Source organism: Centroberyx affinis, unplaced genomic scaffold (genome assembly GCF_046629955.1).
Source record: "Centroberyx affinis isolate AG114_WGS23_722 - 3 ecotype Tasmania unplaced genomic scaffold, CSIRO-AGI_Caff_v1 ptg000082l_1, whole genome shotgun sequence".
Classification (NCBI taxonomy): domain Eukaryota; kingdom Metazoa; phylum Chordata; class Actinopteri; order Beryciformes; family Berycidae; genus Centroberyx; species Centroberyx affinis.
In genome coordinates this window covers 47,303-61,462 of record NW_027278790.1, presented here as the reverse complement: position 1 = coordinate 61,462, position 14,160 = coordinate 47,303, and the positions used below count along the sequence as shown (strand labels likewise).

General features: G+C 40.5%; 1 protein-coding gene across 1 annotated transcript; it reads left to right on the top strand.

The window, feature by feature from the left end:
* Window positions 1-4,988: 4,988 nt before the first annotated feature.
* On the top strand, window positions 4,989-12,726 carry LOC139646092 (sodium- and chloride-dependent GABA transporter 3-like). Its single transcript, XM_071522000.1, has 14 exons — window positions 4,989-5,145; window positions 5,312-5,446; window positions 6,148-6,285; window positions 6,438-6,531; window positions 6,804-6,936; window positions 7,108-7,242; window positions 8,751-8,854; window positions 9,063-9,187; window positions 9,306-9,418; window positions 9,526-9,663; window positions 9,753-9,855; window positions 10,219-10,319; window positions 11,021-11,191; window positions 12,625-12,726. The coding sequence occupies exons 1-14, from the start codon at window positions 4,989-4,991 to the stop codon at window positions 12,724-12,726; spliced, it is 1,749 nt and encodes a 582-aa protein (XP_071378101.1).
* The last annotated feature ends 1,434 nt before the right edge of the window (window positions 12,727-14,160 follow it).

Here is a 14,160-nt window from a genome sequence, read left to right as displayed (position 1 = left end):
GGTATTATTTTAAATATTATTTTTTGACATTTTCACCTTTATTGGACAGATCAAAATGGAGAAAGACAGGAAGGATGGGGGAAAGAGAGGGGGATGGCATGCGACATACGTCCTGGACCAGATTCAGACCCAGGAAATTGCATTTACATGGTACACGCCTAAGGCACCAGGACTCCTCAGTGGAGCAGTTTTTTCTGTCAAAAAACAACCGAGTACACAGCCTATAGCATAGAACCTTTTGGCACCATGCAGTCAGTAGTAGAAGAAAATGCAAAGTCCAAAAAAGCCACTGCGTCAATAAAAAATAAAAACCAACAAACCTTAAGTAATCAACAGAAAGGCCTGCCGCCAGTTTCCAGGAGTAAAAAAGAAGTGTGGGATATCATGATTTAAAATAAAACCAATCTGAGTGGTACAAATTGAGTGTTCAGCTGCCAATATGCAATGCAAATGCTATTTCACAGTTCAATATGCCCTCTGAAAAATAAATGTTAATTTCTTCCTGATAGACACCAAAATCATTGCTGTGTCCCCAGTAGATCGTGCGCTCTGGTGCTCCACCCACCACATGCACTTCCTATGGAAACAGAGAAAGTAGCTCCTGGTGCATTATTTTTTTTTTTACCATTTAGCTTTACAGTAGCAACAAGTTCTTGTTTTATCACTTTTGATATAATGATATTCACCTACTATCTCGTCAACATAGTATGTGCTAGTGTTAGCATGGAGCACTGCAACCAACGATCTCCTGGGGACACGGATGACTTTGGTGTGTATGTTCTCATCACTTTACGTGTAAATTAACCTATGGGGCAATCTCCCAAAAACTTGGTGTATTCCTTCAAGAGTGTGAAAGAAGCAGAGTGTAGAGGATTGCTCCAGCACTCTGTCAGCTGGGCTTTGAACCCATGCAGTCATACTGAGTGGTATGGGAAGTCAGACATGCTGGACCACTCAACCAAACCCTGTGTGATCTATGGGTGATGGGTCTCCTGCCCATTTAGCTATGGGCCCCCAAAGTGTCCCTTTCAGATTTACCAAACACCTGAAGTGAAATCCATCATATATTTATAGATAGATATGGAACTTGTAATTACTATGGTATTATGGAACCATACTCACTCAACATATTATTTCCTGGATCAGCGTTTGTCGATCCTTTGTCAACCTGTTGAGGATCCAGCCTGGCAGAGGAGACAAATGGGAGAAGCTGAGACAAGTTTGGAATTGAGGACATCTCTATCATAGTTATGCAGTAGCAGCTTTACGTGACCTACAGGATGAAATTAGCTACATACTTAAGCTGTCATATACTGCATAATTAAGATACTACTACTGCTACTACTAATAATACTAACTTTTTTTTGTATAGCAATTTCCTAAAAACTATGTTACAAAGTGCTTCATGTACAATGAAATACAAAGAGACAGTGATGTAGAAGTACCACAATTAAATAAAGTTGGATGAAATGTATGGAAAATAAAAACAAGAACAAAAAAGCATGTATCTATGTATCAAGAGGTCTGAATAAAAAAAAATCTTGCAATTCCATGTTTTGACTCTCTGTGGAGGGGATATCCTTTTGTTTAGATTTGGACTAAGGATTGGGCCTTTCACTTTACTTTTTAAAGATTGTTTTTCTTTTATGATGTTTACCTTTAATAGACAGGTCAAAGTAGAGAGAGGCAGGAAAGATTAGGAGAGAGGGGGATGACATGCGACAAAGGTGCTGGCCAGATTCAAACCCAGGACATCACATTTACATGATATGCACCTTAGACCATGGAGCCACCAGGACACCCCACTTCATATTTTTAAATGTAAAATGAAGACTACTAGAACAGTATTCTGGTGCACAGTTCAATCCGGGAACAGACTAAAGGTGATGCATTAAACCAGATGTCTATTTGCCATTGACCCCGTCGCTGGAAATAATTTACAGGGGATCAAACCCTATAAATTAATGATATTCTGAAGATCCATGATCGTGGGGAGTCACAGACGGGGCCTTGACCCTGGTGGCGGTGGCGTGGTGGAGAGGCAAAGCAGCGCACACACTCAAATGACAGCAAGGAGACGTATCAGGTAAGTTTAAAAACCATCTGATGAGAAAGATCATTGGCAGACAGAGAGCCCGACTAGATAACCAAACGTGTTCATTAGATGACAATAATTGTGAGCCAGAGACCTGGTGTGCAAAGAAAGAGCAAGAAAGTGAAAAGGGATTGTCTTTCTGCTTGAAATTCCACTGAGAGCTTCATTTGAACCTACCTACTCTGAATCCTTCATAATGGTAACATGTTGGGCTAGTATGAGGTTTGAATGATTTACATTGGCCTACCCTGGTGATTGTTTATTTGAAATTTGATTGAATAATTTAAATTTTGGAACATGGAATTTAAATTACTCCATTACATTTAGCATATTTTAGCTTTTAGACAATTTTATCCACAGAAAGTTACAAAGAGTTAAAGTAATATAACTTCAGTGTCGTGCCCAAGGACCCTTTTGGCTGCTGTTGTGGCGATCAAACCTATGATGGGACTTCCTTAATGAGGAACTTACCTAATAAGTCGGATCCTTTGCCGATTGAGACGATGGGAAGCGGTGCAATGAAGTGAAATTATGAACTCCTGCCCGATGGTTGCAATTCTATGTAGCCAATGAAAATTCTATGTAGTGAATGAAAAAATGAACGAGCGCAGGAGCCTCGTGGTCAACCAGGAAGGACTAACATCGAGAAAATGGGATAGGTATTGGCCAGACCCAAATCACGATCAGCATTTGTCCTTCCCTTTACCGCCCTGTAAATGATCCAGCCTGGCCCAGGAGGAAAGCAAAAGCTGAGGCGAGTGTGGAAATGACGTCGCCATCGTGCACCCAATCCTAAAACACTGGCTGTACGATGTAACATTTCCCTTCAGTGTTTTCATTGAAATTTGGGCAATTTGACTGTCAAAAGCAAGAATTCTGATTAACTGCACAAACAGGTGCACAAACAAGTTGTTCGTGAACAAACTCGGGCACAGACTGTTTGCACCTTTGACATAAATGATATTGTAATTGGCTGAGAGATATAGTGGTGAAGGGCTGTTGTGAACCTGACCCTCAGCTCATCCTGGTGTTTACTGGGAGAAATGTGTAGCTTTAAACTGCAGCTAAACACACCTGGAGCTAGCTGAGATCTTCAGCTGCAGCCCAAGAGAGACAGGGTATTCTTTCTATGACAAATTTGAAAAAACACAAAAGTTTGCTTGTGAGGAAACTGTAGTGGAAATTATATTGTACCATTCTATTTATCTATGCATTAAAGCACTGTCTTATTCCTCTGTTGCCTGCAGTACTTTTCCACTGGCTTGAGACCATGGCTACTGCCAGTTGTAACCGGTTCTAGCCTGTTTATCTTTGTTATGCACAGATGCACCCTAATCTTGCACAAAGTAATAAGAGGAAAATAAGAAAATCCTACGTGCTGTAGGATTTTCTTATTTTCCTCTTATTGCAACAAATATAAGAGAAAAATAAGAAAACATTTATGCATGAGGCCCATTGTGTTTTGTCCACCCTTCTTATAATCATGTAGTAGAAACAGCTGAGTCATGAGAAGTCCGACACATTCTTATACTTGAAAGATTCTGCGAACTCCTGCCCCGGTTTTTCATGAAACGTGCGCTGACAGCCAAGTCTGTTCTTACCCACCTGCGTATGTTTATGAATTGCGTTTGATCTTAAATTGGATGTGCGTGCCAGGCAATTTTCAATTAGCATAAGGAAACGCCCCAGGTCTGCTGTCCTACCGTGTGCAAACCACCAAACCAACAAGCCACAGCAATTTGACAGGTAACGTTAAACTCAGTCAAAAGAAGAAGAGAAAGAAAAAAAGGAAAGGAAAATGCCACCTAAGGGCAGCAAAAAGAATGATGAGAGATAGAAACTCTACTTAATGTAGTTTTGTTAAGAAAAAATATCTTATTTTCAAGTGTGAGCAGTGGGGTCACCGGTCCAGAAAAGCACAAAGCATGGCAAGAGCTCACCAGCTTCATGTTCAGCATAAACGAGTATGAGTTCAACAGGGTTATTTTAGCTGAGTTATGATGTTTTCATGCATCAATCCAAAAGTTACCAGAATAACTAAATTAAGAACAAAATTCTCTGTGCATGTTAAAGTAGCCAGTGTGTGGCCCTCTGGCTCTAGCAAGACTAAAACTCAAGGGTATTTGATACTGGAATGACAGGCTTTTTACTTAAGGGTGATAGCTGCTCTGAGTAGTCATGTAATGAAATTGGAAACTTTGGCATGAAAAATTATGGCTGCTCTGAGTAGTCATGTGGTCAAAGTGGAAACTTTGGCATGATAAATGATGGCTGCTCCGAGTAGTCATGTAGTCAAATTAGGAAAGTTCGGCATGATAAAAGTAGCAAGGATTAGATTGTAGTATTCTGGAATCATATGAAAAAGGTTGAGAATCACTGTACTACTGCACACATTGCACACTGTTCTACTGCACATCGTCAACAGTTAGCTAAAATGCCAATATGGACTAACGTGGGCATCGACAAAACCCTAAAAATAGCATAGCAGCTTCTCGTTCAGCATAACTGAGTATGAGTTTAACAGGGTTATTTTAACTGAGTTATGATGTTTACATGCATCAACCCAAATCCAAGTTACCAGAGTAACCAAATTAAGAACAAAATTCTCTGTGCATGTTAAAGTAGCAAGTGTGTGGCCCTCTGGCTCTAGCAAGACTAATACTCAAGGGTATTTGATACTGGAATGACTGGCTTTTTACTTAAGGATGATAGCTGCTCTGAGTAGTCATGTAGTCAAATTGGAAACTTTAACATAAGTGATAGCTGCTCTGAGTAGCCATGTAGTCAAATTAGGAAACGTTGACATAAAAGCAGCAAAGATTAGATTGCAGTATTCTGGAATCATAACAGAGTGGATTACCTGCACTACAGTGGAAGTCTTTCAGATCTCAAGATGAACAGAGAAAGAAGGAATACAAAAAAGGAGAGAAGGATTGAAGACCGAGGACAGTGGGCTAGTAAAACAGAATATATTCTGGTTGTTGCAGGAAATGTGGTTGGTCTGGGCAATGTGTGGAGATTCCCATACCTCTGCTACAAGAATGGTGGAGGTGAATAAGAATATTATGTATATAAATATTAAGAATTTGGAGGTAGAGAGGTGCATCTTGTTTTGGGTGTACTGAAATTGGGAAATATCTGTTGATGAGAGGTGAGTGAAAAGTCGGCACTATTTTTTCATCATCATGGTCATATATGTCTGTTTTTTGTACCTAGGGGCCTTTCTGGTGCCATATTGTCTGTTAATTGTGGTTTTGGGGATACCTCTGTTCCTACTGGAGAGTGTGATTGGTCAGTACACCCAAGAGGGAATGGTCACCTGTTGGAGGAAAATTTGTCCACTGGCACAAGGTGAGTGTGTGAATGAATCACACTAGACAATAAATTGTGTTTTCTGTCTTCTTTTATAACTCAAGCTGTTCTGTGTGGCTCAAAGCAAAATTTGAATTACCTCCACAGGTTTGAACGTTTTAAGATAAGATAAGATAAGATAAGATAATCCTTTATTAATCCCACAACAGGGAAATTTACAGTGTTACAGCAGCAAAGGGATAGTGCAAAAGCAAGTAAAAAAGGCATCAGTAAAAAAGCAAGATATAATAAATAAATAAATAAATAAATAAGTAAACAATAAACAGTTACAGTAAACGGTTCACATTATTGCACATAGGAAATATTGATATTGCACAGTTTGGTATACATTGATATTGCACATGAGTGAATTTGTTCAGACTTGGTGTGTGTGGTCTACTCGGAGCAGTGTTGATCGTATAGTCTGACAGCAGCAGGAAGGAAGGACCTGCGGTACCTCTCCTTCACACACCGCGGGTGAAGCAGCCTGTCACTGAAGGAGCTGCCCAGTGCTGTCAGAGTGTCCTGCATGGGGTGGGACATCAGGGATGATAGCTTAGCCATCATTCTCCTTTCTCCCACCACCTCCACTGGGTCAAGGGGGCATCCCAGGACAGAGCTGGCCTTCTTAACCAGTCTGTTAAATATATACCCAAACACATAATTTTTTATAAACTATGTTTTTTTTATCTGTATTTTAGGAATTGGATATGGACATTTGATAATTAAACTCTATGACTTCAGCTATATTGTTATCCAAGCCTGGGCTCTCCTCTACCTGGTGTTCTCCTTCAGATCCCAGCTCCCCTGGGCCAGCTGTGGGAATACCTGGAATACAGGTAAGGCTGAGACTGTGGAGTTTACGATTCATTTGTGAGGCTTGTTAAGAGATTCAATGTGTCATTGAACAAGACACTTTCCCCGCAATGGCTCCAGTGGAAATGCTCAGTGACCAACAGCCATTGTTTGTGCAAATTGTTTCCAAAATCAGCTAACTGTGTGGGTCTTCAGACTTCTCATTCACCAAATCTCACTGCAAATCGGACCACGTTACCTGCCACCTCTGCTGCAACTGAGTTCTGGGAGTGAGTCTAAATTCCTGTTCTCATAATGATGAAGTCACTTTTTCATGTATTAAAGATTGTTATTCTGTGTTGCCCCAATGAATGTTTGAAAATGTTTAATATTAGAAAAAGTGCTAAACAGAGTGTCATAAATGTACCATAAGAACATCTTTCAATCTTCAGTAAACTGAGTGATATGACTTGACTACTTCTTGATCACTTTACAACAACATTCAGAGGTTTGTATCACATTATGTGTACCTTCAATAATAATAAATTTCCCCTTACCTCAGACGGCGGGCACTGGCCATTTCTGGAGGCATTGAGGAGCTGGGCAGTATCAGATGGGAGCTGGCCTTGTGTCTTCTGGCCTGCTGGGTGTTCTGCTACTTCAGTGTCTGGAAAGGTGTCAGATCCTCAGGAAAGGTCCTGTTGTAACATTTTATCTAAAAGGATAGACTAGTGGTGAATAGCAACCTACACATTTTCAGCAATTTCCCTCTCATCATTAAGCATTAAAGCAGTAACAGTTTTATAGAATTTGTTATTATCTCCATTAATTTAAATGTCACTGCAAACATTTCCTTGTCTTGTTAGGTAGTGTACTTCACAGCCACTTTCCCCTATGTGATGCTGCTGATACTACTAGTCAGGGGGTTGACTCTACCTGGAGCTTGGGAAGGGATTCAGTTCTATCTGTATCCAGACTTGAACCGCCTGGCTGATTATGAGGTAGCCTGTTTATGTTACCTCAGTTGTAGAATAAGCGTGAAATCAACATAAGACTTAAATTTCTGTCTTTTTTTTTGTTTTCTGAATAAACTGGCTCCAGTGGTGTGACTTACATTTACATTTTAGGCATTTAGCTGAAGTGGAAAGGTCAGGCCAAAGTGCTGCTTTTGATACTGTTCACCATCCCATACCGTTGGAATGATTGGTGTCTCTGGCTCTGCATTGACCTGGTTCAAGTCTTACCTGAGGAAAAGACTGCTGTTTGTTACAGTCAACAGCCAACAGTAACAACCAACCACCATTAAATACGGGGTCCTGCAGGGCTCCATGCTTGGACCCCTCCTTTTCAGCATCTACATGCTATCCCTCGGACAATTTATCCACAACCACGGCCTAAACTACCACCTGTATGCTGATAATACTCAAATGTACATCCATACCACACCTAACATTTCAGCTACAATGGCCCCACTCAACAACTGTCTGCAGAATATCAAATCCTGGATGCAAAGCAGCTTTTTGAAACTAAACTCTGACAAAACTGAAATAATCCTCATTGGCTCCAAGTCCACATCTGATACAGCCCGCGACCTCTGCCTCTCCATTGATGATAATATGACAGCCAGACCTTCCCTGCAAGTAAAGAACCTCTGTGTCATCCTGGATTCTGCCCTTTCATTTGAACCCCACATTAACAAAACAAAGACAGTTGGTTTTTTTCACCTCCAGGTGAGCCAGGATCCACCCACACCTCAAATTCGCTGATGCAGAACATGCCTTCATCACTTCAAGGTTGGATTATTGTAATGCACTCCTCGCTGGCCTCCCTTCCTATCTCCTCAACAAACTGCAATAAGTGCAAACCTCTGCGGCTCGACTCCTGACATCCACCTCCTCCCGTGTTGTGGAGGTGGATGTCAGGAGATGCTCCTCACCTACAAAGCCCTGCACGACTCTGCTCTCAACTGCATATCAGAACTCATCTCTCCATACTTCTCACTCTCTTCGATCTTCTAGCTCTGGACTTCTGGCTATCCCCAACACAAGACTCCGCTCCTTGGGAGACAGAGCCTTTTCCTCTGCTGCCCCTCGCATCTGGAACAAGCTACCTACCCCAGTCAGAGCATCGGACAATGTTGATTCTTTCAAATCATTTCTCAAGATTCACCATTTTAGAGGTCAACGCCAGCCCATGCACTTTCCAGTATTAAGTCGCGTCCAGTGTAGATTGGACATGCCGGTTATTTCACTTTTGTAAGCAATACTATCACCTCACCTCATTTACACAGCAGGTCACAGTGGCATGCATGACGAATCTGAAATGCGTGTCTGTACAGTGTCGGTGTAGACAGCAGCACTGATTAAAATGAGAGTGTTTCTGTTCCGAGAGATTAAAAAACGACAAAAAAACACGTCTGAGTTGCGTCAGGTGTAGACATGCCAGTTGTTTCACTTTCATAAGCAATACTACCAACTCAGTATTTATGATGCCTTTTGTGACATTACAGGTCTGGATAGGGGCCGGATCTCAAATATTCTTCTCCTATAGCTTGACACAGGGAACTCTGACTGTTCTCGGCAGCTATAATGAGCGCAACAACAACTGTTACAAGTAAGCAAGTCACGTATCAGTTATTTTTATGAAAATATTTTGCTCTTAGAAGTTGGTCTGGTTACTATAGACCCTGTTTATATAAATATCTCTAAATATCTAAACATGTACTGTATACCATTCACTGAATATAAATACAACAAAATAATACCACTGTGAATTTTCTTTTTTGACAAGGGTTGTTTATCACTCTTACCTTGACCTCTAGGGATTGCTTTTGGCTCAGTCTGCTGAACAGTGGGACCAGTTTTGTTGCTGGATTTGTAGTCTTCTCTGTACTTGGATTCATGGCTCAGAAACAGGGTGTTCCCATTGACATGGTGGCAGAGTCAGGTATATTCTAAGGTTTTAAAATGTCCCACAAATAAATGTAATCATTTTAATTCCATATACAGTTAATTACATGGCTGAACTCTTTCCCTTCTCTCCTCGTTCCTTCTATACTTCACAGGTCCAGGTTTGGCCTTCATCGCATACCCTCAGGCAACAGCCATGATGCCATTGCCTCAATTCTGGACTGTCTGCTTTTTCTTCATGCTTCTTCTACTGAGTGTTGACACACATGTAAGGTTGTTTGTTGTATTACCCATTGATTATTAGTCAGTGCATTGCAGGCACATGAAAATTAGGGTTAGGAAAAATGTAAATTGCTCATTTCACTTTCCCTCCAGTTTGTGACAGTGGAGTGTTTCATCACCACAGTGAGCGACTTGTTTCCTAAGCTGTTTCGCACACCAGGAAGGCATGAGATCTTTGTCCTCCTCATCTGTTTATCCATCTTCCTCCTACAACTGACCTTGGTTTCTGAGGTGAACAATATATTGTCCTGAAAGCACACAAAAAACTGTTGTCACAAGATTTTCCTAATTTAAACATTCTCTCTTCCTGTATTCTCCAGGGAGGAATTTATATATTCCAGCTTATCGATTATTATGGCTGTACAAGAGTTGCCGGGGGTTTCATGGCTGTGTTTGAATGTCTGACTGTGGGCTGGATATTTGGTAAGCAAATAAAGCCACTTTTCATTATGCATAATTTTCTGATCTGGCAATTTGTATGTAACTGTGCTTCAGGTGTTTTTTCAGTCATGAGTTATGAGGTTATTCCTTTACTTCAATATTGCCCCAATTCAAATGCTGGGATGAAGAGAAACGCTCCTAATTTGAGAGAGTTTACTATATGAAAACAAATTTTGCATCGCCTTGGTCACACTGGTTGCATCAACTGAATCTGACCAAATGTTTTAATCAGATTGCCTGCCCTACTGTCTTAATCACATTTGCGGTCCCAGTATTTTGAGGTATGAATCAAATAACTTCATATCATGTGAAATTGGACTAATGGACAATCTGAATTATCATCAGGAGTTGACCGTTTTTCCAACATTATTGAGGACATGATGGGACAGCGACCATCTGTTTTCTTCAGACTGTGCTGGAGATACTTTGTTCCACTGTTGTCACTGGTGAGTCAGCCAAGTTACTAGAGACTGAACTGCGTCATACAAAACTGATTTTCTTGTCCCTCACCAGTGGCTACCAATGACTTTACATAACCCTGTTAACTTGAGCTGTCTCATCAGTAATTTTGAATTAACATGAATTTACCTTGTAGTTCCCAACATCTACACTGTGCCATAGAATGCATTGCTTGTTTGGAAGGGCTTCACTTTTTGTCTGTGAATCGTACATATTCACCTTTCAGCCTCGGCTTACCTCAACTTGTGACTTGAACAGATGTGTCACAACTGTGTCTAACTTACAGTAGCACTCCGAGCTGCTTCTGCCTTAACAAAGCAAAAAAAAATATTTAGAAGAAAGCCTTTTGAGTCAGCAAACTTTCCACTGCAATCTAATCAAAAAAGTGATGGATCTTGAGGGAATTGTTGTATAAATAAAACACCATAACACAATGCACACACACACACTAAACACAATTTCAGCTACAGTTTCGAGATGGAAACCAACATACCAAAATATTAGGTGTTTTAAAATGGGGCCCTTCTCTGAACAAGGAAGTGTAAACCTATGTGACAGTTTATTTCATTTAAGAATACAGAACATGATGAAATTAGTATAAAACCTTAACACTTTATACGTACTGTCATTTCATGCCCCATAGTCCTACAATGATTAAAGTAGATTATAATTTTTTTTTACTTCACAGATTTCCTTTATTCTGTACCTGGTGGATTACAAACAACTCAGGATTAACAACTGGTACGTTTACCCTGAATGGGCATATGCACTGGGCTGGACCATGACAGTCTCTTCTGTTATCATGGTGCCTCTGTGGGGGATCGGACAGTTGTGTTTGAGCACAGGCACCTTGAGACAGGTCAGTGTTCAAAGACGCTCCCATCTGCATACCTCAGCTTTTCCTTCTTCTCTGGAGGCCTCAAAGAGCTTTTTATAGGTTTTCAGGAGATTAATGTTCTCCTCTTGTAATCTACGTATGATCACTAGTGGTTGCCCTGCAAGGTGGGTAGTGAGCATTTCACCTTAAAGGCATACACCAAGTTTTAGGGGGATTGGCCCGCTGGTCAACTTTAAAGAGTCACTAAAACCCAAACCCAAATCAGTGATTCGTATGACTCTGTGACCAGGGTATTATTTTACATATTATTTTTTGACATTTTCACCTTTATTGGACAGATCAGAATGGAGAAAGACAGGACGGATGGGGGAAAGAGAGGGGGATGGCATGCGACATACGTCCTGGACCAGATTCAGACCCAGGAAATTGCATTTACATGGTATGCGCCTTACACCGCTAAGGTACCAGGACTCCTCAGTGGAGCAGTTTTTTTGTCAAAAAACAACCGAGTACACAGCCTATAGCATAGAACATTTTGGCACCATGCAGTCAGTAGTAGAAGAAAATGCATAGTCCACAAAAACCACTGCATCAATAAAAAATAAAAACCAACAAACCTTAAGTAATCAACAGAAAGGCCTGCCGCCAGTTTCCAGGAGTAAAAAAGAAGTGTGGGATATCATGATTTAAAATAAAACAAAGTGTTCAGCTGCCAATATGCAATGCAAATGTTATTTCACAGTTCAATAAAAATGACCAAAATGCCTCTAAAAATCAGTAGGCAAAATATGCCCTCTGAAAAATAAATGTTAATTTATTATCCTGATAGACACCAAAATCATTGCTGTGTCCCCAGTAGATCGTGCACTCTGGTACTCCACCCACCACATGCACTTCCTATGGAAACAGAGAAAGTAGTTACTGGTGCATTATTTTTTTTTACCATTTAGCTTTACAGTAGCAACAAGTTCTTGTTTTATCACTTTTGATATAATGATAGTCACCTACTATCTCGTCAACATAGTATGTGCTAAAGTGTTAGCATGGAGCACTGCAACCAACGATCTCCTGGGGACACGGACGACTTTGGTGTGTATGTTCTCATTACTTTACTTGTAAGTTAACCTATGGGGCAATCTCCCAAAAACTTGGTGTATTCCTTCAAGAGTGTGAAAGAAGCAGAGTGTAGAGGATTACTCCAGCACTCTTTGAACCCATGCAGTCAAATTGAGTGGTATGGGAAGTCAGACATGCTGGACCACTCAGCCAAACCCTGTGTGATCTATGGGTGATGGGTCTCCTGCCCATTTAGCTATGGGCCCCCAAAGTGTCCCTTTCAGATTTACCAAACACCTGAAGTGAAATCCATCATATATTTATAGATAGATATGGAACTTGTAATTACTATGGTATTATGGAACCATACTCACTCAACATATTATTTCCTGGATCAGCGTTTGTCGATCCTTTGTCAACCTGTTGAAGATCCAGCCTGGCAGAGGAGACAAATGGGAGAAGCTGAGACAAGTTTGGAATTGAGGACGTCTCTATCATAGTTATGCAGTAGCAGCTTTACATGACCTACAGGATGAAATTAGCTACATACTTAAGCTGTCATATACTGCATAATTAAGATACTGCTACTGCTACTACTAATAATACTAACTTTTTTTTGTATAGCAATTTCCTAAAAACTATGTTACAAAGTGCTTCATGTACAGAAAGAGACAGTGATGTAGAAGTACCACAATTAAATAAAGTTGGATGAAATGTATGGAAAATAAAAACAAGAACAAAAAAGCATGTATCTATGTATCAAGAGGTCTGAATAAAAAAAAATCTTGCAATTCCATGTTTTGACTCTCTGTGGTGGGGATATCCTTTTGTTTAGATTTGGACTAAGGATTGGGCCTTTCACTTTACTTTTTAAAGATTATTTTTCTTATAATTTTTGCCTTTAATAGACAGGTCAAAGTAGAGAGAGGCAGGAAAGATTAGGAGAGAGGGGGATGACATGCGACAAAGGTGCTGGCCAGATTCAAACCCAGGACATCACATTTACATGATATGCGCCTCAGACCATGGAGCCACCAGGACACCCCACTTCATATTTTTAAATGTAAAATGAAGACTACTAGAACAGTATTCTGGTGCACAGTTCAATCCGGGAACAGACCAAAGGTGATGCATTAAACCAGATGTCTATTTGCCATTGACCCCATCGCTGGAAATAATTTACAGGGGATCAAACCCTATGAATTAATGATAGTCTGAAGATCCATGATCCTGGGGAGTCACAGACGGGGCCTTGACCCTGGTGGCGGTGGCGTGGTGGAGAGGCAAAGCAGCACACACACTCAAATGACAGCAAGGAGACGTATCAGGTAAGTTTAAATACCATCTGAAGAGCAAGATCATTGGCTGACAGAGAGCCTGACTAGATAACCAAACGTGTTCATTAGATGACAATAATTGTGAGCCAGAGACCTGGTGTGCAAAGAAAGAGCAAGAAAGTGAAAAGGGATTGTCTTTCTGCTTGAAATTCTGCTGAGAGCTTCATTTGAACCTACCTACTCTGAATCCTTCATAATGTTAACATGTTGGGCTAGTATGAGGTTTGAATGATTTACATTGGCCTACCCTGGTGAATATTTATTTGAAATTTGATTTAATAATTTTAATTTTGGAACATGGAATTTTGGAATTTAAATTACTCCATTACATTTTTCATATTTTAGCTTTTAGACAATTTTATCCACAGCAAGTTACAAAGAGTTAAAGTAATATAACTTCAGTGTCGTGCCCAAGGACCCTTTTGGCTGCTGTTGTGGCGATCAAACCTATGATGGGACTTCCTTAATGAGGAACTTACCTAATGAGTCGGATCCTTTGCCGACAGAGATGATGGGAAGCGGTACAATGAAGTGAAATTATGAACTCCTGCCCGATGGTTGCAATTCTATGTAGCCAATGAAAATTCTATGTAGTGA